The sequence below is a fragment of the Ranitomeya variabilis genome, chromosome 6, assembly GCF_051348905.1.
Source record: "Ranitomeya variabilis isolate aRanVar5 chromosome 6, aRanVar5.hap1, whole genome shotgun sequence".
Taxonomy (NCBI): Eukaryota; Metazoa; Chordata; class Amphibia; order Anura; family Dendrobatidae; genus Ranitomeya; species Ranitomeya variabilis.
In genome coordinates, this window is record NC_135237.1 from 562,941,392 (window position 1) to 562,967,431 (window position 26,040).

At 42.5% G+C, this 26,040-nt stretch overlaps 1 protein-coding gene across 9 annotated transcripts in view; it reads left to right on the forward strand.

Moving 5' to 3' along the window:
• ADGRB1 (adhesion G protein-coupled receptor B1) overlaps nt 1-26,040 on the forward strand; it is a 478,004-nt gene that overhangs the window by 221,080 nt on the left and 230,884 nt on the right. For all 9 annotated transcript variants that reach the window (XM_077271339.1, XM_077271330.1, XM_077271332.1 and 6 more), the window contains exons 12-16: nt 1,412-1,520; nt 2,834-2,977; nt 7,029-7,104; nt 16,784-16,886; nt 18,547-18,590. In XM_077271339.1, the coding sequence (XP_077127454.1) occupies nt 1,412-1,520; nt 2,834-2,977; nt 7,029-7,104; nt 16,784-16,886; nt 18,547-18,590 (476 nt within the window). The remainder of the gene's footprint in view (nt 1-1,411; nt 1,521-2,833; nt 2,978-7,028; nt 7,105-16,783; nt 16,887-18,546; nt 18,591-26,040) is intronic.

Below are 26,040 nucleotides of genomic sequence, written 5' to 3' on the forward strand. Positions count from 1 at the left end.
GTATATAGGACGGTGTGAATGTAGTTGGGGTTGTATATAGTAGTATGAATGAAGCTGGGCCGGGGGTCTTGTATGATTTTATTACTATTTATAATTTTTACAGGGGTATTAATGTAAGTTATGAGTATTTTGTTTGTTGTCTTTTCTTTTTGCTTTCTTTATTTAATTGGAATTTTCTTTCTTGTCCCTGATTAGTAGGTTTCTTTTTTGTCTTTTGTGGCCGTCTGATTGGAGCTTTGTTCTTATGTTTTGTTTTGTTGTGTTCTATTTGTAGTGTATCATAGTTAGTGTCATGTGAAAGTATTTTATTTAATAAAAGACTCACTGTGTTATCTGTGGTGTTACATAGGACTGCAGGTGACATCTACTACATTATCTGTACTCAGAGAGTTATCACTGTGTTATCTGTGGTGTTACATAGGACTGCTGGTGACATCTACTATATTATCTGTACTCAGAGAGTTATCACTGTGTTATCTGTGGTGTTACATAGGACTGCAAGTCTCATCTACTACATTACCTGTACTCAGAGAGTTATTACTGTGTTATCTGTGGTGTTACATGGGAATGCAGGTGACATCTACTACATTATCTGTACTCAGAGAGTTATCACTGTGTTATCTGTGGTGTTACATAGGACTGCAGGTGACATCTACTACATCATCAGTGCTCCGAGAATTATCACTGTGTTATCTGTGGTGTTACATAGGACTGCAGGCGACATCTACTACATTATCTGTACTCACAGTTATCACTGATATCTGTAGTGTTACATAGGACTGCAGGCTACATCTACTACATTATCTGAACTCAGAGTTATCACTGTGTTATGTGTGGTGTTACATAGGACTGCAGGTGACATCTACTACATTATCTGTACTCAGAGAATCATTACTGTGTTATCTGTGGTGTTACATAGGACTGCAGGCGACATCTACTACATTATCTGTACTCAGAGAGTTATCACTGTGGTGTTACATAGGACTGCAGGTGACATCTACTACATTATCTGTACTCAGAGAGTTATCACTGTGTTATCTGTGGTGTTACATAGGACTGCAGGTGACATGTACTACATTATCTGTACTCAGAGAGTTATCACTGTGTTATCTGTGGTGTTACATAGGACTGCAGGTGACATCTACTACATTATCTGTACTCAGAGAGGTATCACTGCGGTGTTACATAGGACTGCAGGTGACATGTACATTATCTGTCCTCAGAGGGTTATCACTGTGGTGTTACATAGGACTGCAGGTGACATGTACATTATCTGTCCTCAGAGGGTTATCACTGTGGTGTTACATAGGACTGCAGGTGACACCGGCTCCTTTCTGTGCCCTCGCAGAGCTCTGCTACATGTGTCCATGCTCCCCACGTGTCGGGTGACCTCCTCGCTTTCTCCTTACAGATGGCGCTGACCATGAAGGATCTCTTCCGGTTAGTAGAAGACTTCGTAGATGTGATTGGATTTCGGATGAAGGATTTTAAGGATTTGTACCAAGTGACGGACAACCTGGGTGAGTGTCTGTGCCGCTGTGGTGAGCCCTGTGTGTCGTCCCCGCGGCCACCACTAGGCTGCGCTGGTCGCTCATCAGCTGCTGTTTATGTATGCAGAGCATTCTCCTGCGCAGCGCGGCTCTGCAGATCTCCAGGACTCTGCAATCAGAGATCCGCTGCTCACGGCCCAATCTGTCAATGAAATAAATATTTGCTCCCTTCTTTCTTGCGCCTTTTTCTGTCTGGTTTTTGGCATTTTCAGCTACTGTTTTACATTCTGCTTTTACTTTCAGTATTTTTTTAAGTACACTTTTTCCTTTTTTTCTTGTTTTGTTTTTTTTATCAGTTGACGTTTGATGCTGCGGCTTTTGATTTTCAGATGTTTTCAGCTGATTCATTAATTGCCACTTTTTAGCTTCTATGTTCTTCTGTTTCACCTCTGCGAGTGATTTTTTTTAAGTTATTTTTTTTATCTGAAAAAGGTGTAAAATGGTAAAGATCACAATAACGAGTATTTCTTATTTTGTACAAAACTCTTGAACCTTATAATGTCCTGATCAGGGTGATGAACATGCAACATGCAGAGCTTTACTACATACCGCCAGACAGTGCTGAAATAATACCGACATATAGTGACCATTCCGGAGCACTGTCCATAAAGCAGTGTAATAGCGGTGCTATACGATGCCGCATGCTCCATAATTACCAGTTTACAAGATTTATCATGCAAAGTCTGAAAAAAAAAAAAAAAAAAAAGTTTCCACCACAAAGTATAAGGCTACGTTCACACGATCAGGATTTCCATCCTTTTTTTTTCCTGCCCGTTTTTGGAAAACGGCAGCTAAATTCCGCAGTGAATTTGAGCTGCGTTTTCTGATCCTTTTTCTTCAGCGTTTTCCACTGCGGGTTTCCAATAGCAGTTTCCTATTGGAGCTGCTGGAAAACCGGTGCGGAATCCGCTGAAAGAATTGACATGCTACTTCTTTTTTCCGCTGGAAAATCCGCGCGGATTTTCCAGCGGAAAAACGGATCGTTAGCACAGCGGTTTTGGTTTTCCATTGGGTTACATTGTACTGTAACCAACATGGAAAACTGATCCGGATCCGCAGCTGAAAATCCGCTACGGATCCGGATCAAAATCCGGATCGTGTGAACGTAGCCTGAGGCACAAGATGATTTATGGACAATTATAAAAAAAAAAGGAAAAAATACATAGAGCAAAATGTCATTGAATAAATATTCAAAACCCATAGAAACACGCAGTTCGCTGATCCTTATTGTATCGATAGAATATTCCTGTGCTCTAATGAGATTGTGTTTATTTCCCCCAAAGTCTTAAGTATCTACAAGCGTCCAGCAAACAGTCCGACAGATATCAGCTTCCCAATGAAAGGCTGGAGAGGAATGGTGGAATGGGCGCGAAACTCGGAGGATAAAGTCTTCATATCTAAGAGCCTCCTGACATCAGAAGACTCTGGTAAGTGACCATATACTGCCCCCTATGTACAAGAAGATAACTACTATAATACTGCCCCTATGTACAAGAATATAACTACTATAATACTGCTCCTATGTACAAGAATATAACTACTATAATACTGCTCCTATGTACAAGAATATAACTACTATAATACTGCCCCTATGTACAAGAGTATAACTACTATAATACTGCTCCTATGTACAAGAATATAACTACTATAATACTGCCCCCTATGTACAAGAATATAACTACTATAATACTGCTCCTATGTACAAGAATATAACTACTATAATACTGCCTCTATGTACAAGAATATAACTACTATAATACTGCCCCTATGTACAAGAATATAACTACTATAATACTGCTCCTATGTACAAGAATATAACTACTATAATACTGCTCCTATGTACAAGAATATAACTACTATAATACTGCTCCTATGTACAAGAATATAACTACTATAATACTGCCCCTATGTACAAGAGTATAACTACTATAATACTGCTCCAATGTACAAGAATATAACTACTATAATACTGCCTCTATGTACAAGAATATAACTACTATAATACTGCCCTATGTACAAGAATATAACTACTATAATACTTCTCCTATGTACAAGAATGTAACTACTATAATACTGCCCCTATATACAAGAATATAGCTACTATAATACTGCTCCTATGTACAAGAATATAACTACTATAATACTGCCCCCTATGTGCAAGAATATAACTACTATAATACTGCCCCTATGTACAAGACTATAACTACTATAATACTGCTCCTATGTACAAGAATATAACTTATATAATACTGCTCCCTTTGCTTAAGAATATAACTACTATTATACCGCTCCTATGTACAAGAATATCACTACTATAATACTGTCCACTATGTACAAGAATATAACTACTATAATACTGCTCCTATGTACAAGAATATAAGTACTATAATACTGCCCCTATGTACAAGAATATAACTACTATAATACTGCCCCTATGTACAAGAATATAACTACTATAATACTGCTCCTATGTACAAGAATATAACTACTATAATACTGCTCCTATGTACAAGAATATAAGTACTATAATACTGCCCCTATGTACAAGAATATAACTACTATAATACTGCTCCCTATGTACAAGAATATAACTACTATAATACTGTCCACTATGTACAAGAATATAACTACTATAATACTGCCCCTATGTACAAGAATATAACTACTATAATACTGCCCTATGTACAAGAATATAACTACCGGTACTATAATACTTCTCCTATGTACAAGAATGTAACTACTATAATACTGCCCCTATATACAAGAATATAGCTACTATAATACTGCTCCTATGTACAAGAATATAACTACTATAATACTGCCCCCTATGTGCAATAATATAACTGCTATAATACTGCTCCTATGTACAAGAATATAACTACTATAATACTGCTCCTATGTTCAGGAATATAACTACTATAATACTGCCCTCTATGTACAAGAATATAACTACTATAATACTGCCCTATGTACAGTAATATAACTACTATAATACTGCCCCTATGTACAAGAATATAACTACTATAATACTGCTCCCTATGTACAAGAATATAACTACTATAATACTGTCCACTATGTACAAGGATATAACTACTATAATACTGCTCCTATGTACAGGAATATAAGTACTATAATACTGCTCCTATGTACAAGAATATAACTACTGTAATACTGCCCCTATGTACAAGAATATAACTACTATAATACTGCCCCCTATGTACAAGAATATAACTACTATAATACTGCACCTATGTACAAGAATATAACTACTGTAATACTGCCCCTATGTACAAGAATATAACTACTATAATGCTGCCCCTATGTACAAGAATATAACTACTTTAATGCTGCCCCTATGTACAAGAATATAACTACTTTAATGCTGCCCCTATGTACAAGAATATAACTACTATAATATTGTCCCCTATGTACAGGAATATAACTACTATAATACTGCCCCTATGTAGAAGAATATAACTACTATAATATTGTCCCCTATGTACAGGAATATAACTACTATAATACTGCCCCTATGTACAAGAATATAACTACTATAATACTGCCCCTATGTACAAGAATATAACTATTATAATACTGTCCCTATGTACAAGAATATAACTACTATAATACTGCTCCTATGTACAAGAATATAACTACTATAATACTGCCCCTATGTACAGGAATATAACTACTATAATACTGCTCCTATGTACAAGAATATAACTACTATAATACTGCCCCTATGTACAAGAATATAACTACTATAATACTGCCCCTATGTACAAGAATATAACTACTATAATACTGCTCCTATGAACAAGAATATAACTACTATAATACTGCCTCTATGTACAAGAATATAACTACTATAATACTGCTCCTATATACAAGAATATAACTACTATAATACTGCCCCTATGTACAAGAATATAACTACTATAATACTGCTCCTATGTACAAGAATATAACTACTATAATACTGCCTCTATGTACAAGAATATAACTACTATAATACTGCTCCTATGTACAAGAATATAACTACTATAATACTGCTCCTATGTACAAGAATATAACTACTATAATACTGCTCCTATGTAGAAGAATATAACTACTATAATACTGCTCCTATGTACAAGAATATAACTACTATAATACTGCCCCTATGTACAAGAATATAACTACTATAATACTGCCCCTATGTACAAGGATAAGTAAGAGATGTGCTACATTTCATGCCGATTATGTCTGTATAGCGCTGTGAAATTAATGGCACCATATAAGTGAGTAACATACATATTAATTATATATCATAAGCTGTAGGGTGTGGATTCGGATCACTCTGCTATTCCACGCACAGCGCTGGTCAGTCATGTATGTAATGGCCTCAGAGGTCGCGATTTACTGCTCCAAAAAGGATTTACGTTTCACTCATGTTAACAATTTTCATGTACTATTTCCAAAATGCTGTAAATCATAATATATTTTTTCTTATTCACAAATATAAAATAAAGAGTAAGTGTAATAATAATTATGAAATTAATAAAATGATAAATCTTAATATAATCCTTAAATATAATATTAGCAAATACCTGCAATCAGAAATGTGGTATAGTTCTCCTGATTCACCATGTTGCTTTCCTCATGTGCAGGCATTTGGTATCCATGGTTATGACCGCTTGCAACCAGCTAAATAATTGTTACTATATCAGTGGTTGTTTCGATGGATATCTGAGGTCCTGCAATGCCCTGCACATGAGGTAAGTAACATGGCTAATCAGGAGAACTGTACTACATCTCTAATTGGAGGTATTTGCTAATATTATTATTTTTTTCACCTACTTCTTATTGTGATAGTATTTATACATGGTGATACCACTTTAAATATTAAAAAATATTGTTTTTAGTCCAATATAAAATAATAAACATTTAATAAGTAATCTTTACTAAAAACGTACAATAAAACATTCTGTGACTTCTCCGGCATTCTGACTTCTCTGGCATTATTGTATCGCACGCCCTCAGACATGACCTTCACCCCATCTTTGTGAGCAGTCTGCTGGGGGTCACCATTGACCCGGACCCCTGTGGTGAGACCTCTCTCTCCTTGGCCCATCTCCAGCTATTTTGCAGCCTCTTGGTTGGAGGGTTAGCGGAGCCGGAGGCGCCCAGGTGGGCAGTGACCTCCTAATCGGTTCTCCTTTACTCTGTTGGTTCAACCATGATTAGAACCTGTGGAGGTGGAGCTGGTCCCCGCGCGTTTCACGCCGCTCCCGGCCACTTCTCACAGATTGCATTCACAACATGCGCTTCATGTTCTAACCTTTCCCCATGAATTATTCATGCACCCCAAAAATCTATGTCAGCCAAGTGAAAGCCTGTTAGGCCATGGATGAGCTGGTGGGACGAGCGTTGTGATGATGTGCCGGCAGCTCCCGGCTTTGTCTCCATTAATGGTTTTCCTCTTTTGCTTTTCTTTAGATACAGATGACTCTTCCATGTTCGTTATCGGGTCCGTGCTCTACAGGAATCTGGGCGGCATTCTCAGCGTGCAACGGTAATCCAGATCACTGTCCACCTCCAGCTCTGTCTTATAGGTTGTGAATTAGGATAACATGTGGGGGAGGGGATGTTGTTACAGAAGGTGACCCCATGTACCCAAATGTATGCGGTCGGCGTACTATGTCATCTGTCTCTGGCAGCAAAGGCACCGAGATGAAAACAGGAAGTGGGGGCGAGACTTTGTCCCTCTACAGGAAGTGGGTGTGGGTCTACGTCCCTCTACAGGAGGTGGAAGTTGGGTCTACGTCCCTCCACAGGAAATGGAAGTTGGGTCTATGTCCCTCTACAGGAAGTGGGTGTGGGTCTATGTCCCTCCACAGAAAGTGGAGGTTGGATCTATGTTCCTCTACAGGCAGTGGGTGTGGGTCTATGTCCTTCTACAGGAAGTGGAAGTTGGATCTATGTCCCTCTACAGGCAGTGGATGTGGGTCTATATCCCTCTACAGGAAGTGGGTGTGGGTCTATGTCCCTCTACAGGAAGTGGAAGTGGGGTCTATGTCCCTCAACAGGAAGTGGAGGTGAGACTTTGTCCCTCTACGAAAGTGGGTGTGGGTCTTTCTGTCATTCCCCCACTCACAGTATGAAGTCTCCACAGTACATTCCCCCCACACACAGTCTGATGTCCTCACAGTACATTCCCTCACACACAGTATGATGCCCCCACAGTACATTCCCCACACACACAGTCTGATGTCCTCACAGTACATTCCCCCACACACAGTATGATATCCCCTTAGTACATTCCTCCACACACAGTATGATGTCCCCCAGTACATTCCCCCACACACAGTATGATGTCCCCCAGTACATTCCCCACACACAGTATGATGTCCCCACAGTATATTCCCCCACTCACAGTATGATGTCCCCACAGTACTTTCCCCACACACAGTATGATGTCCCCACAGTACATTCCCCTACACAGTATGATGTCCCCACAGTATATTCCCCCACTCACAGTATGATGTCCCCACAGTATATTCCCCCCACACACAGTATGATGTCCCCACAGTACATTCCCCACACACAGTATGATGTCCCCACAGTATATTCCCCCACTCACAGTATGATGTCCCCACAGTATATTCCCCCACACACAGTATGATGTCCCCACAGTACATTCCCCCACACACAGTATGATGTCCCCACAGTACATTCCCCACACACAGTATGATGTCCCCACAGTATATTCCCCCACACACAGTATGATGTACCCACAGTATATTCCCCCACACACAGTATGATGTACCCACAGTATATTCCCCCACACACAGTATGATGTACCCACAGTATATTCCCCCACACATAGTATGATATCCCCACAGTATATTCCCCCACTCACAGTATGATGTCCCCACAGTATATTCCCCCACACACAGTATGATGTCCCCACAGTACATTCCCCCACACACAGTATGATGTCCCCACAGTACATTCCCCCACTCACAGTATGATGTCCACACAGTACATTCCCCCACACACAGTACATTCCCCACACACAGTATGATGTCCCCACAGTACATCCCCCCACACACAGTATGATGTCCCCTTATTACATTCCCACACACACAGTATGATGTCCCCACAGTACATTCCCCACACACAGTATGATGTCCCCACAGTACATCCCCCCACACACAGTATGATGTCCCCTTAGTACATTCTCCCACACACAGTATGATGTCCCCACAGTACATTCCCCCCACACAGTATGATGTCCCCACAGTACATTCCCCCCACACAGTATGATGTCCCCACAGTACATTCCCCACACACAGTATGATGTCCCCACAGTACATCCCCCCACACACAGTATGATGTCCCCTTAGTACATTCTCCCACACACAGTATGATGTCCCCACAGTACATTCCCCCCACACAGTATGATGTCCCCACAGTACATTCCCCCCACACAGTATGATGTCCCCACAGTACATTCCCCCACACACAGTATGATGTCCCCACAGTACATTCCCCCCACACAGTATGATGTCCCCACAGTACATTCCCCCCCACACAGTATGATGTCCCCACAGTACATTCCCCCACACACAGTATGATGTCCCCACAGTACATTCCCCCACACACAGTATGATGACCCCACAGTACATTCCACCACACAGTTTTGGACTCTTACAGTCCTACACACAGTATGAGGGCCTTGTAACCCACACAGTAGCATGCCCCCTCCACACTTGATGCCCTCACACCCTCCACACAGTAGGATATCCCAACAGTACAGCCCGCCATACACTATGATGATCCTGAAGCCCCCCCCAGTTTGATGCCTCCACATCTCACGTCTTTTTCCTACCAACTTTTATGCCTCTCAATCTCCATACCGACCTGAGAGCGGCTCGGACTTTTAGGTCAGGACAGGCAGACCATTATATGACTGCCTGATCGGAGGTCCCAGCTCCTATAGTGCTGATAAGAATTTGTACAATTTCTAAACCTATTAGACACTTAAATAGTCCCTGGCGGTGCTTCCTATAAGCACCCGACCCATTCCCATTCTTCACTTCCTCCCACCCCTGTTGTGCTGGTTGTCCGGTGGTCTGCCCTTATGGGAACATTATTAACCTTTAGAGCAATTTGTACGTTTTATGGAAAACCTTAAAAGATCTGTTGCTCCTATTATTTGCTCTTGTCTAATTATTCCATAATTATTCCATTTTCTAATGTTGGGATTTAGATCTAATCGTAAATCTGTATTTTTTTGTCTAAGTTTATTTGTAACATTGTATCAGTTTGTGAGTTCCGCTGGTCCTGGAATGTAACAATGTATCTGAGAGTTCTGCTTGACCTGCAATGTAACAATGTATCAGTTTGTGAGTTCCTCTCGTCCTGTAATGTAACAATGTATCAGTTTGTGAGTTCCTCTCGTCCTGTAATGTAACAATGTATCAGTTTGTGAGTTCCTCTTGTCCTGTAATGTAACAATGTATCAGTTTGTGAGTTCATCTTGTCCTGTAATGTAACAATGTATCAGTTTGTGAGTTCCTCTTGTCCTGTAATGTAACAATGTATCAGTTTGTGAGTTCCTCTTGTCCTGTAATGTAACAATGTATCAGTTTGTGAGTTCCTCTCGTCCTGTAATGTAACAATGTATCAGTTTGTGAGTTCCGCTCGTCCATTAATGTAACACTGTATCAGTTTGTGAGTTCTGCTCGTCCATTAATGTAACACTGTATCAGTTTGTGAGTTCCTCTTGTCCTGTAATGTAACAATGTATCAGTTTGTGAGTTCCTCTCGTCCTGTAATGTAACAATGTATCAGTTTGTGAGTTCCGCTCGTCCATTAATGTAACACTGTATCAGTTTGTGAGTTCCGCTCGTCCATTAATGTAACACTGTATCAGTTTGTGAGTTCCGCTCATCCTGTAATGTAACAATGTATCAGTTTGTGAGTTCTTCTCGTCCGGTAATGTAACAATGTATCCATCGGACGAGTTTCCACCCGATCGCCGCACTGCTGTATCCGCCCGTGACTCGTTCTCCACTCAGAAGTCAGGGCATAGAACTCGTCATCTTCATCTCCGTTTGGACCAAATGGACCGTGAAATAAGACGACCACCGAGATGTTTACTTTGTGTCTCGGTGAAATATTATGTCCTCACCGGCCCTGTCACTGGCCCGAGGCTCGTACTCTGCAGTTACGTTTGTCTTCTGATCGTGTCGGAAATGGTGAATGCGAGGGGAATTGGCCCCGTCCTCTCCGCAGATCTGCGGCAATTGACCATTATCTTCGGGATAGCCACAGGGGCCGATGTAGCCCCCCGTCATATCTCGGAGAGGGAAGGTCTCCGATCATGGCAGTGTAGATGGTTTATGGAGGCCGGCTGCGAGGCGGGCAGTGAGGCAGCACGTGAAGCATCCGCAGGCTCCTTCCGGAATCTGTTCTGCACTGATTGCTCGGAGTACGTCTTTGTTCCACGCCGCTCCATTTTCTTCCCAGCCGCTCGCATTAAACACACGGACGTCCCTTCCCTCCTCCTTACAAAGTCCAATTAGCAAAGCGAGATTGAAAAGGGTTGTTAGACACATCGAAAGCATTTCCAGGGAGCAAATAAAACCGCCATCTAATATAATAGGTTTTACTCGCGCCGTACATGGCGGTCAGACTCCGACAGATTGCGGAAGCCCAGAATTTATAATTGGAATTTAATTATTTTGCTGCCATCTAAAATCACAAACATAGGCTCCATTAAAGGGGCCACACAGGATTAGAAACATATTTAAAAAAAAAAAAAAAAAAAAACAGAAATAGCGCCACCCCTGCCTTTAGGTTGCATGTGGTATTGCAGCTCAGCAGGGAGCTGTTTTTTTATTTTTTTTATTAAAGTGTCCTGGATTCAGGATTATGTATCTTGTTGTAATGCAGAACTAACAGCCTGCCTGGGACTCATAAGGCAAAACCGCATTAGAGAGGATCAAAAATGTAAGTTAAGGGGTCAAGGATCCTCCAGACGCCTTCAAAACAGAAGCTGCCATGTGTGATGTCTACAGAATGGCACAGAATAATGACCATGCAAAAGTGGCACTTCCAGGGTCAATATGCAAGACGGACCTCAGACTTTACTAACAGACCACACCCCTTTTCACTATGCCACTCCCACTTGCCAAACTATTATGGCAAAATATTTTCAACATATTTTGGTGCATACTGAGCCAGAATCTAGCATCTTCAGGTCTAACAGACGGCAACCTGATGTCTGCGGCACCATGTTAGTGATGAAGTGTCTCATAGTTTGCATAGTCAGTCCATTCTCATTCACTTGGAATTGGTGGCATGCTATTCCTTACCGAGGGATCAGATTACAACTGCATAGGTAATTGTGGTGGCAGGGTAGGCGGACAGAGGGAGTAAAGAAACAAAGAAAGGGTGCAGCTGATTTTTCTGCTTTTTTTTCTTTTCATACCAGTGCTGAATTCACTGCTACACAGCTCAGTATTGCTATATGAGGTCCTCAATGCTGCTGTTTTCTGTATATATACTGTATAGTTAGAAAATAGAATAAAAAAAGACAAATAATCTATAAAATGAACCTCTGCGCGGACGTTCATAACCTTCTAGAACAGCACTTCCCGCCTCTATCAAGGCTACGGCTCCAAATCAGCACATTGGTCTCGGTGTAATGCGGCCGGGGCCCACAGGCTGGTTGGAATGGCGGCTTTGTGTAAAACCATCTGGCCGATATTACGAAGCCGTGGATGATGTCTGATTAAGTGAAAGGAAGTGAAGTGCGGCCAGTTTGCCTCCAGTGTCATCGCTGGAGCCTCAGATCATTGCACGGCTCTGTGCCCAGGTGCTGCCAGGCTGTCCGTGTCTCAGTGCTGCCAGGCTGTCCGTGTCTCAGTGCTGCCAGGCTGTCCGTGTCTCAGTGCTGCCAGGCTGTCCGGGTCTCAGTGCTGCCAGGCTGTCCGGGTCTCAGTGCTGCCCAGGCTGTCCGGGTCTCAGTGCTGCCAGGCTGTCCATGTCTCAGTGCTGCCAGGCTGTCCGGGTCTCAGTGCTGCCCAGGCTGTCTGGGTCTCATTGCTGCCCAGGCTGTCCGTGTCTCAGTGTTGCCAGGCTATCCGTGTCTCAGTGCTGCCAGGCTGTCCGGGTCTCAGTGCTGCCAGGCTGTCCGGGTCTCAGTGCTGCCAGGCTGTCCGGGTCTCATTGCTGCCAGGCTGTCCGGGTCTCAGTGCTGCCAGGCTGTCCGGGTCTCAGTGCTGCCAGGCTTTCCGGGTCTCAGTGCTGCCAGGCTGTCCGGGTCTCATTGCCGCCAGGCTGTCCGGGTCTCAGTGCTGCCAGGCTGTCCGGGTCTCAGTGCTGCCAGGCTTTCTGGGTCTCAGTGCTGCCAGGCTTTCCGGGTCTCAGTGCTGCCAGGCTGTCCGGGTCTCAGTGCTGCCAGGCTGTCCGGGTCTCAGTGCTGCTAGGCTGTCCGGGTCTCAGTGCTGCCAGGCTGGTGTCTGTCTCACCAGTGCCTTGTTGGCCTCAGATGACTCCATGGAGCGCGCCGAGGATTGGCTGCTCCGCTTCCCGTCCATTGAAGCATGGAGCGCACACGGAGCAGCGTGCCACCATTAATTATGCCTCAGTCACATCACAACGATTGTGTCGGATCACACAAGTCAGCGGATGGACGGAGCACGTCTCCCTGCATGCAGCATTGACAGCGGAGCGCCGTTAAGAAGTGCGGTGCCACCAGTGCGTAGCTGCCAGTGCGGTGCCACCAGTACATAGCCGACAGTGTGGTGCCATCATTGCTCCTATTATAGCATTTCACACTAATTCCAGTTGCCAATAGCAATGACATTATACCTCTTATATTAATATAAAAAAATCCCATAGGATAATAACTGCATAATCGGATCCTGAGACCTGGACCTCCATTACATACTCCGTGCTTGAAAGCCGCAGAAATAGCAAAATTGCAGGGATTAGATTTCTGCTAGAAATGACAGTCATCTTCACGACGGTTTATCCGATTATTCAGTATAATGGGGCTGGCCGGAGCAGCAGGGGCTTGGGCTGAAATGGCCGCATGTGTAAAGTGACAAGAATCACCATTAGTGTAATTAAGGGACCGGGCGGTGCGGGAATTTCTCCACTCGAAAGTCAAAATTTTGCACAAACTTTCTACTTTGTTGGAATTTGGGATTTAGGCCTCCGGGCGCCAACACTTCACATTGTCTGCTTCACTAAGGCTATGTGCGCATGTTGAGCATTTGCTTGCAGACATTTCTGCAAGGTTTCTGCATCTCTTGGCAGGAAAAACGCTGTGGCAAAAACGTGCGTTTTTGCATGCGTTTTTATACAGCAATGAAGGCTTTTTTGAGCTAAATAAAGATATTAAAAAAAAAAGTATTGTGATGTAATTTCTTGGCTCAACACCACCTATTTCATGCTGAGGCGGTGTGGCATCAGGGTAAAGGGATTATGGCAGCATCTGTCATTGACACCTAGCTGTAGGCTAGTAATGAAAAGGTGTCAACTGGATGCCCTCATTACTAAGCCGATAAGTAAACACAAAAACACACAAACACAAACCTACCCACACATTATCACTAGTCTATGTAGGAGCGTTAACAGTACGAACATACATAGGATGTAACCAGACAGCAACTGTTAATTTTTAGGAAAAAAAATGTTGTGGGCTCCCGTGTAATTTTAATAACCAGCAGAGGGAAAGCCGGCAGCTGGGGGCAGATGTTTATAGCCTGGGAAGGGGGTAGTACCCATGGACTTTCCCAGGCTATTAATATCAGCTCACAGCTGTATACTTAGCCTTTACTGACTATTAAAATGGGGGACCCCCCAAAAAAAATTACTTGGGGTACCCTAACCAGCAAATGCTATGCAGACAGCTGCGGGCTGATATTAATAGCCTAGGAAGGGGCCATGGATACTGTCCCCCCAGGCTAAAAGCATCATCTCTCAGCCTCCCCCCCAAAAAGGCACATTTCTAAGATGTTCCAATTCTGGCACTTAGCCTCACTCTTCCCACTGCCCTGTAGCGGAGGCATATGAGGTAATAGTTTGTGGGGTTGATGTCACCTTTGTATTGTCAAGTGACATCATGCCCAGAGGTTAGTAATGGAGAGGAGTCAATAAGAAGCCCCATTACTAAACCCATAGTCACATTGTATATAAACACAGACACCCAGAAAAAAGTCCTTTATTTGAAATGACACAGACTCCTTTAATCAATCTTAATTAAACCATACTCACCGAATGCCTAATCCACCGAAGCCAACGTCTCCTGTGACAAAAATAAAACCACAATATTCCTCACCTGTCCACAGAGATGATAATCCGTAATGTCCCACGACGATCCTGAGCACTTTGAGAGCAGTCACATCTGTAGTGTGACTGTTCTCAAAGACAGCCAGCGATACACTGTTATCAGTGACGGCAGACATAGCCCGATGGGAGCAGCAGTTTCATTGGCCCACGCCAGCTTTATACCGCAGGTCACCACTGCGGGGTCACAGCTGCGGGGTCACACTGACATCTGACCGCATGATCCTGCAGCGATCTGACCAACAGTCTGCAGTAGCGTTCACGCTGACATCTCTGATCGACGGTAGCATTACCGCCGATAAGAACCACCACGCCGGTGTTTCCCACGTTGTCACACAAATGACACCGTGGGAAACACCATAGAAAGACTGTAAAAGGCGAACAAAAACTCCGCAAATCCACAAACATTTTTATACCTGCGCTTTTGCTGCGGATTTGACTGACTCAGTTGAAGTCATTGGGTGAAAAACACTAAAAATCTGCACGAGGAATTGACATGCTGCAGAAAAAAACACACTGCAAATACTCAAAAGAAAAATAGTGATCATGTGCGCAGCACTTCACGATTGTCATTGAATTACCTTGCATGAAGATTCCATAGCGTTTTTGGACCATTTCCACATGGAAGAAAACGCATCAAAAACAAATCGTGTGCACATAGCCTAAGGCTTCTCACAGGTTTTGGGAAAGAGCGCAGCTCCAGCCAATGCTGTAACATTAGTGGTCTTGTAGAATGGGTGCAGTAGACATATCCGATGATGGCGCAAAAGAGTGAACCCTCAGGGCTAAGGGGATGCACTTTATTTAACTCGGAGATATTTGAAATGGTAAATCAGTGATCTGAGATGGTAAGTCAGGTATCTGTGATAGTAATGCAGAGATCTGATGTAGTGTGTCAGTGATCTGATGTAGTAAGTCAGGGATCTGAGATGGTGAGTCAGGGATCTGAGATGGCAAGTCGGGGATCTGAGGTGGCGAGTCAGGGATCTGAGATGGCGAGTCAGGGATCTGAGATGGCGAGTCAGGGATCTGAGATGGCGAGTCGGGGATCTGAGGTGGCGAGTCGGGGATCTGAGATGGCGAGTCAGGGATCTGAGATGGCGAGTCGGGGATCTGAGATGGCGAGTCGGGGATTTGAGATGGCGAGTCGGGGATCTGAGATGGCGAGTCGGGGATTTGAGATGGCGAGTCGGGGATCTGAGATGGCGAGTCAGGGATCTGAGATGGTAAGTCAGGGATCTGAGATAGTAAGTCAGGGATCTGAGATGGCGAGTCAGGGATCTGAGGCGGCGAGTCGGGGATCTGAGATGGCGAGTCGGGGATCTGAGGTGGCGAGTCAGGGATCTGAGATGGCGAGTCGGGGATCTGAGATGGCGAGTCGGGGATTTGAGATGGCGAGTCGAGGATCTGAGATGGCGAGTCGGGGATCTGAGATGGCGAGTCGGGGATTTAATATGGCGAGTCGGGGATCTGAGATGGCGAGTCAGGGATCTGAGATGGCGAGTCGGGGATCTGAGATGGCGAGTCGGGGATCTGAGATAGTAAGACGGGGATCTGAGATGGCGAGTCAGGGATCTGACATGGCGAGTCGGGGATCTGAGATTGCGAGTCAGGGATCTGGTGTAGTGATCAGTGATCTGATAAGTCAGTGCTCTGAGATGATAGATTGATTTTCACGATAACACCTCCATACTGTGACATAAGTGCCTGCCCGGCGATAATAAGTCTGTCTCATGGACAGTGGCCTATAATCTGATGTTCTCTGTGTTCCACCTCCACGTTTGTTTGGTTCCTGACCATCTCAGGCTTCTGCTCGCAGATCTTGACCTCGTTCATCTTAAAGTGATCATGATCTTTCTGCTTTTCTCTTTTTCTTCCTCATTCAGAAACACCACCGTCCTGAACTCTAAGATCATCTCTGTGACGGTGAAGCCCCCTCCACGCTCTGTGTCTGTGCCCCTGGACATCGAGTTCTCCCACCTGTACAACGTGAGTGGATCCCATTGACTTATCGTGATGTAACCTCTCTGTGTGAATAGATCTTGTTGCCTTTCTGGGCTGTGACAGATTCCCGGCTGTTTACTTCCACGGACAATTTAATAAAAAAAAAAAACTTCAGAAGAAACTTTTTATCGAAAGGTAGAAGTTCTGGGAAGTGCACCCAGATGGTGACACTACCATGTATCAGACATGTGGCATATGTGGGGAAAACTGAGTTTGACCCAAACCCCACAAGTAACATCTGATGGGGAAGAATACAAATTTTGGAAAGTTTGAAAAGTTTTGAAAAAGTTCATATGCTGAAATTAGTATTCAAGAGTGTAATATAATTAAGCAAATCGCATAAATATTAGCGTCAAGATGTCCATATAATACCGCCATATATTGGTCAAAATGTCCATATAATACCGCCATATATTGGTCAAGATGTCCATATAATACCGCCATATATTGGTCAAGATGTCCATATAATACTGTGATATATTGGTCAAGATGTCCATATAATACGACCTTATATTGGTCAAGATGTCCATATAATACTGCGATAAGATGTCCATATAATAGCACCATATATTGGTCAAGATTACCATATAATACCTCCATATATCGGTCAAGATGTCCATATAATACCGCCATATATTGGTCAAGATGTCCATATAATACCGCCTTATATTGGTCAAGATGTCCATATAATACCGCCACATATTGGTCAAGATGTCCATAAAATACTGCGATTTATTGGTCAAGATGTCCATATAATAGCACCATATATTGGTCAAGATGTCCATATACTGTAATACCGCCATATATTGGTCAAGATGTCCATATAATACCACCATATATTGGTCAAGATCTCCATATAATACCACTATATATTGGTCAAGATCTCCATATAATACCGCCATATATTGTTCAAGATGTCCATATAATACCGCCGATAAAATAGTGTCATGCAGTAATAAATCTTTACAATGCTTCGTCCAGTGCTCACCACAAAAACAATATACCATGCATTGCCTGTGACTAACGCCATATGGTGCTCAAATACTACCACCATACGACGACCAAATAACAAGTCTGTACATACCGTAAATAATCTAATAGCACACACAGTAAATAATAGTGATATACAGCCCCCGTAATATGCCTCACATTGGGGGTCCCAAGGTCCCCTGTGTGAGTGGAGTGGCAGAAGGCATGAATTTGGCTTCCTGTATCCTTGCGATGACATCATGAGCGCCTCGATGATGTCATCGTCCTTGATGCAATATTTAAAGCGATATTACGAGGATATGAAAAGCGACGTAAATTCGCTCAGTAAATTCCCGCAGTTTTCGAACCTCCAAGGTCAGCGCATTCTCAGACTGTCATTGTCATAGTAAAATCAATGTGTGTCATTAACGGTATCAAGCGTGCGCGGATTATCACCTTGCCCTAGGCGAGCAATATGTGTTAAGTGGGAAAGTAATGGAACTGTAATTTGCGGTTTGCACAGAATACAAAGTCCCCGTCCCAACTCAGTCCACCGCTTCGTGGCGGAGCGCTCAGCCACCGATCTCAGACGGAGAGATACATGTCCTATCATTACCAAGATTACAAAAAAATTAATATTGTTTTTTTTTTTTGTTTGTTTTTTCCATTTTTTCAGGGAACAACCAACCACACTTGTATCCTCTGGGACGAAACCGATACGTAAGTCAAATCCTTACTTCAAAATTCCCCACTTTTTTTTTTTTTTTATTATTATTTTTATTATTATTTTTTTAATTGTATTATTGCATTTGAAATCTGGCTAGGTTTAAAGAAAAAAATTCCCAAAAATATATCCGATCTTGTTTTCTTGTGTTGTTACCAGAAGAAGAAGATACAAAAGTTTCAGTATACGGCTGCATAAATGTGGCCAAGTATTGTATATTTCTGTGAATTTTTGGGGAAAAATAGAACATTTAGTCTTTGGGGTTTTCTGTGTTTTACAGCCGTGAACAATCTTTATTTCAAGGTGTAAAGTTTACAACAGAGAAAAAAAAAGTCCACTTTTTACAAACTATTTTAATAAAAAGTTTCAAATATTGAAATGTTAGTAAAAGCAAAAAAAAGAACGAAAGAAAATGACGTTTTATGTAATTGTACTGTTCCTGTGCTGCTTTCTGTGAGGTAAAACATTTCTTTAAATGTTTTTTAATGTTTTACCTCACAGAAAGCAGCAGCTGTGATCATGTCCTGTAATGTCTGTATATTCTCTTTTTCTTCCCCCGCTGCCCAAGAGCTGTGGTATGAATAGACCATGTCCCTGTACGGTCAGACACCGCCTTTACACAGTACAGCGGGGGCACATTTATAGGAAACATTTTGTTAAACACATCCAATTGTGGAAATTATTTTTATTCCAAGATCTCTATGACAAAATATTTGGTGATTTACTTAGCACCATTGTATTCTAGAATAAAATCTTGCAATCTATAGATACAATGTAGAAAGCACACAGGATTTTGTTTATATTTGCAAAATTAGCACTGAGGGGTTTAATAATGGCCTCCTTGTTTATAGTGTGTGAAGAGTCCAAAAAAGGCTGTTATTAAGGTTCTGTTCCTGCGGTATGTCTCAGATCAATCAAATCAGTCACACTGACTGTGCAGTTACAACACCTCCCTAAATATCTCATTGAGTGACTATTAAGCTACAGCTCTTCCCTTTGTATCACACTGAGTGGCCGTGCATCTACAGTTCTATATATATATATATATATATATATATATATATATATATATATATATACACTCACTGGCCACTTTATTAGGTACACCTGTCCAACTTCTTGTTAACACTTAATTTCTAATCAGCCAATCACATGGCGGCAACTCAGTGCATTTAGGCATGTAGACATGGTCAAGACAATCTCCTGCAGTTCAAACCGAGCATCAGTATGGGGAAGAAAGGTGATTTGAGTGCCTTTGAACGTGGCATGGTTGTTGGTGCCAGAAGGGCTGGTCTGAGTATTTCAGAAACTGCTGATCTACTGGGATTTTCACGCACAACCATCTCTAGGGTTTACAGAGAATGGTCCGAAAAAGAAAAAAAATCCAGTGAGCGGCAGTTCTGTGGGCGGAAATGCCTTGTTGATGCCAGAGGTCAGAGGAGAATGGGCAGACTGGTTCGAGCTGATAGAAAGGCAACAGTGACTCAAATCGCCACCCGTTACAACCAAGGTAGGCCTAAGAGCATCTCTGAACGCACAGTGCGTCGAACTTTGAGGCAGATGGGCTACAGCAGCAGAAGACCACACCGGGTACCACTCCTTTCAGCTAAGAACAGGAAACTGAGGCTACAATTTGTACAAGCTCATCGAAATTGGACAGTAGAAGATTGGAAAACGTTGCTTGGTCTGATGAGTCTCGATTTCTGCTGCGACATTCGGATGGTAGGGTCAGAATTTGGCGTAAACAACATGAAAGCATGGATCCATCCTGCCTTGTATGGAGCATCTTTGGGATGTGCAGCCGACAAATCTGCGGCAACTGTGTGATGCCATCATGTCAATATGGACCAAAATCTCTGAGGAATGCTTCCAGCACCTTGTTGAATCTATGCCACGAAGAATTGAGGCAGTTCTGAAGGCAAAAGGGAGTCCAACTCGTTACTAGCATGGTGTACCTAATAAAGTGGCCGGTGAGTGTATATATCACACTAAGTGACTGTACAGCTACAGCACTTCCCTATAGATTACACTGAGTGACTATGGAGCCACATATATCTCCTATATACCGTATATCACACTGAGTGACTATACAGCTATAGCACCTCCCTATAAATCACACTGAATAACAATACAACTATAGAACCCCCTGTGTATCACATTGCGTGATTATACAGCTACAGAACTTCATTATATATCACAGAGTGACTAAACAGCTACAGAACCTCCTATTTATCACATCGAATGAGCATTCAGCTACAGAACTCCCTTATATATCACACTGAATGACTATACAGCTACAGCAACCCCTATATTTCACAGTGCATGATTATACAGCTACAGCACTTCGCAATATATCACAGAGTGACTAAACAGCTACAGAACCTCCTATTTATCACAGTGCATGATTATACAGCTACAGCAACCCCTATATTTCACAGTGCATGATTATACAGCTACAGCACTTCACTAGATATCACACTGAGTGACTATACCGCTCCAGTGCCTCCTATTTATCACATTGAGTGACTATTCGGCTACAGAACTCCCTTTTATATCACACTGTGTGACTATACAGCAACCCATATATATCATACTGCATGATTATACAGCTACAGAACCCTTTTATATAGCACACTGATTGACTGTACAGCTACAGATCCCCCTTACATATCGCACTGCATGATTATACATCTACAGCACTTCACTATATATCACTCTGTGTGACTATATAGGTACAGAACCCCCCCCTTTATATCACACTAAGTGACTATACAGCTACAGAACCTCCTATATGTCACATTGAATGACTATTCGGCTACAGAAATCCCTTATATATCACCACACTGAATGACTATACAGCTACAGAACCCCTATATTTCACAGTGCATGATTATACAGCTACAGCACTTCGCTATATATCACACTGAGTGACTATGCAGCTCCAGTGCCTCCTATTTATCACATTGAATGACTATTCGGCTACAGAACTCCCTTTTATATCACACTGTGTGACTATACAGAACCCCCTTACATATCACACTGCATGATTATACATCTACAGCACTGCACTATATATCGCTCTGTGTGACTATATAGGTACAGACCCCCCCCCCCCCCTTTATATCACACTAAGTGACTATGCAGCTACAGGTACTTCCTATATATCACTTAGATGTTTGGATTAGCATTCACAGACTGAGACTCCGAAGACTATGAAGTAGTACATCACATTCAGATTTCGGCTCTTTTATACTGGTAGCCCCCCGGATCGACTGTGCTAGACCATGCCATATGGTAGCTGCAGGGCATTATGGGGAATCCTGCACGGCCACACCGTGCATCATTAGTCCGCTCCGTGCACCTCCAGCAATATGATAAATTCTCGCCTGCCATTTCTTCTTCACAAAGAGCTTTGAATTTCAGGATTGTTTGTGGAATGCTCCTCACCTTTCTAGTCCTGACCACATTAGTTTACAAGTTTTTTTTTTTTTTTCCACCAAGCTCTTAATTGAAAATGTGTCCATTTCTACTGATGTGGATGTGAGGTGCAGTACCCCAAACAACCTGTAGGCAGGGGTGGCGCTCTCTCTGGAAGAAGGTAGCTTTATTGTTAAAATTCTGGACAACCCCTTTAAATATAATGTTCTACTGTGTTCTGTTACGGAAATCTGAGACAGTATTATAGACTCCTTCCATGGAGGACCCAGGACATCTGTGCATAACTTATTTAGCCCAATCATTGCTGTGTAATACGTCGTTTCTCCATGTGGCGAACACTTTTTATCAGGTTTCACCGCATGTTGCACCTGATGGCTGTGAGCCCCAGAATCTGGATACCCCGTGAGCAGCTTCTAGTCAGAGCGCCTTTCTATTCCAAAAGGGTGGTCCAAAAAAAAAAGACAACCCCTTTAAGGATATTAAAGGTCCCAATAAGTGAATCCGCTCTCGGTGACCCTTAATATGGTGGAATAGATACAAATACTGGAAGTCTAGTTAAGCCACGGATCCATGATTTCTCCGCGCCCGGGGGTGGCACCTGCCGAGAGCGCGCAGATTAGGAGGTCCGATCATTGCTGAGAGGTTAAGAGACAATTGATTGAATTCTTAAGTGATATAGACCCGCGCTAGAAGACCAGCGCCGCCGAGCTCAGACCCCGCACCACAGCCTGTGGAAACCACTCGCATATGTTTAAAGGGAATGGATCAGCAGAAAATGACCCAGAATATCAGATTTTTATAAGAAATGCATTTTTTTTTAATATTATCTGCATTAAAGAAACTTTATCAGCCCCTTTCTCCTCCCAAGAGGTCGAGGAAGTTATCAATCACCTCAAAGTTAAAAAATCCCCTGGACCAGACAGATTTGACAACGCATATTATAAAACATTCGGGAAAAACTTAGCTCCCCATCTTGTACAACTCTTCAACTGTGCCACTAAATCGGGCTCCTTTCCAGTAGAGATGTTGGAGGCATCCATTGTCCTCATTCCCAAGCAGTCAGGAGATCCCACCTCTCCCAGTAATTATAGACCAATATCCCTTTTGAACTCAGATTTAAAAATATTTTCTAAAATATTAGCCAACAGACTCAGTCTCTTTCTTCCTAAATCGATAGCGAATGATCAAATGGGCTTCATAAAAAACAGACAACCAGCCGATGCCACTAGAAGGATCCTAAACTCTATTAAACTCATCAATCTATCCAAAACCCCAACAGTCTTCATATCACTTGATGCAGAAAAGGCCTTCGACCGCATCGACTGGAGTTTCCTCAAACAGACCCTTTTCAAATTTGGCTTTAGCAATAACCTCACTTCCACGTTTATGTCACTATACAAAGGTCCCACAGCCAGAATCATCTGTAATAACCATATTTCAGACAGATTTGAAATCAGTAACGGTACGAGACAGGGATGCCCCCTCTCCCCATTGCTCTTCAACTTGGCCCTGGAGCCTATGGTAGAACGTATTAGGCAAAACTCCAACATCTCGGGCATAATCTCCAAAAAACGCCACCACAAACTCAGCTTATTTGCTGAGGATATAATTCTAACCCTTACCAACCCTGTAACCTCCACATTAGAAACTCTCAAAGAATTGCAACAATTTGCAGGCCTTTCCAAATTCAAGATTAATAACGTAAAATCAAATATCCTACCCATTCATGTCAACAAAAAAGACATCAACCATTTGAAGAATATAATCTCATTCGATTGGTGTAGCGAGGAATTTCCCTATCTAGGAATCATCATAAACAAAAACTTAGATAAAACGGTTTCATCAAACTTGAAAAAACTCAACGAGTTAATTGTAAAAGACAACATCATCTTCAACGATAGAGACCTATCCTGGTGGGGGAGAAATTTAACAGTTAAAATGTTCAGACTTCCCAAAATTTTATATATCCTCAGATGTATTCCTCTCCCCATACCTGTGTCTTCCCTAACAGCGATTCAAACACGACTGAACAATTCCATCTGGAACAATAAAAAACCGAGAATAAATACCAGATCTCTTTATAAAAAAAGAGTACATGGAGGAATGAACCTCCCGAATATCACCGCTCATTATCATACGCTCCTGTTAAAACAGAGCTCATCTTGGCTCTCAGACCTAAATGTACCCGCCTGGCTCGACTTAGAGGAGGAAATTAATGGAGGCAGGCCCCCCAAACTCCTAATTTTCAAGGCCATAGCTAGTTCCCCCCAAAAAACCCAGACACACCCAATATTCCAAGCGATCTCCCTTACGTGGTCCAAAATCTCAAAAACTAGGGAACGTAGTCATAATGAACCCCTACAACATAAACTATCCTTATCCTTCATCTATTCAATTTTAAATCAAGAGCTACCCCCCCTATGGGCTGACCTAAAAATCCAAACTCTCGGGGATATCTCCATTGGGTCTAAATTCCTAGACTTTAGCCACCTTAAAAACAAATTTAACGTCCCCTCATCTTCTTTCTTAGACTATATAATACTGAGGGAGAATTTAAAACTTTTCCTAGATCTCAAATTGAAATTCTCTGAACCCTCTTTAAAAATCCTCACTAACCCGAACCACTCAATTTTTTGGAGCCATAAGTTCATTTATGATAGCTTCAACAAAGACTCCGCCCTCGTTAAAAATGCTTTCCTTATAACATGGGAGAAATCCCTTAATTATTACGCCTCCACAGATGATTGGGAAGAAGCCTTCTCCGTATCATACCAATCACCTATCTCCATGTCTCTCCTGGAGTCACACTTTAAGGTGTGCTCCAGATGGTACTACACCCCAGCAAGACTATCACACATCAACCCATCCAACTCCCCCCTTTGCTGGAGAGACTGTGGCCAGAAGGGAGACCTACTGCACATCTTTTGGAATTGTCCCACTGTAGCCCTTTTTTGGTTAGAGATCTCCTCAATCATTTCTAATCTGATAGGATCTCCCTTCACCCTTTCTGCACAACTAGCCCTTCTCTCTTTAGACACCAATCTCATTGACAGATCCTTGGTGCACATAATCTTGCATTTATGTATGGTAGCCAAAAACTGCATTGCCTATAACTGGAGAAAAACTACTCTCCCCAACACAGCCTTTATTGTCAAGCTGATGATGCAGCACAGAGAACTCGAGCTTAAATTTGCCCTATTCAATAATGAGTTTGGTAAATTCTACCAAAAATGGAATAAATGGGAACAATATTACCCCCCCTGAACACTCGGGATTCCTGTTGATTTTCTTCTCCAGGTCTATTTCCTGTCTGCTTTTGTCCCATCTGGACAACTTCAGTTATATTGCCCTATTGGCAATTCTTCTCCTTTAGGAGATACCACAGGAAGTAATTCTAGCTTCAGCTTCACCTGAAACAAAAAAAAAAAAAAATGCTTATTCTCCTAATCCTGTTGTAGTCTGCTTACAGGCTAGTCCAGGATTTTCTTTCTTCTCTCCTGTTCTACCCCAGTCAACCTCTGACCTTGTAAAGTACTAATTATATTTAGGCTCTTCACATGGCTTAGATCCCTTGTTTTAATAGGCCTACTGTTGTTGCCAGTTTCTATTTCGCCAATGTGACAAAGGTGCTTTAGTTGTCAACATAAGATGGTTCTTTTCAAGGGCTGCGTCCCTTGCTTTACTATATTTCGAAATGTTAATATCTTCACAGTTTTATGTGTTGTATTTCCCCCCCACTTCCCATTATCCGTACCCTCCCCCCCCCCCCCCCCCCATTCCTCTCCTGGTTAATAATTTTGAAAAACCCAATAAAGCTCTTTGGGAATATTATCTGCATTTAAAAAAAGGTGAGCTGTGACATCACCTATTGTGAATGGTGAATCTTGTGTTATCTACTGTATATAGAGGTGTTATCAGTCATTGTACAGGAGGAGGAGGTGAGCTGTGACAACACCTATTGTGAATGGTGGATCCTGTGTTATCTACTGTATATAGAGGTGTTATGAG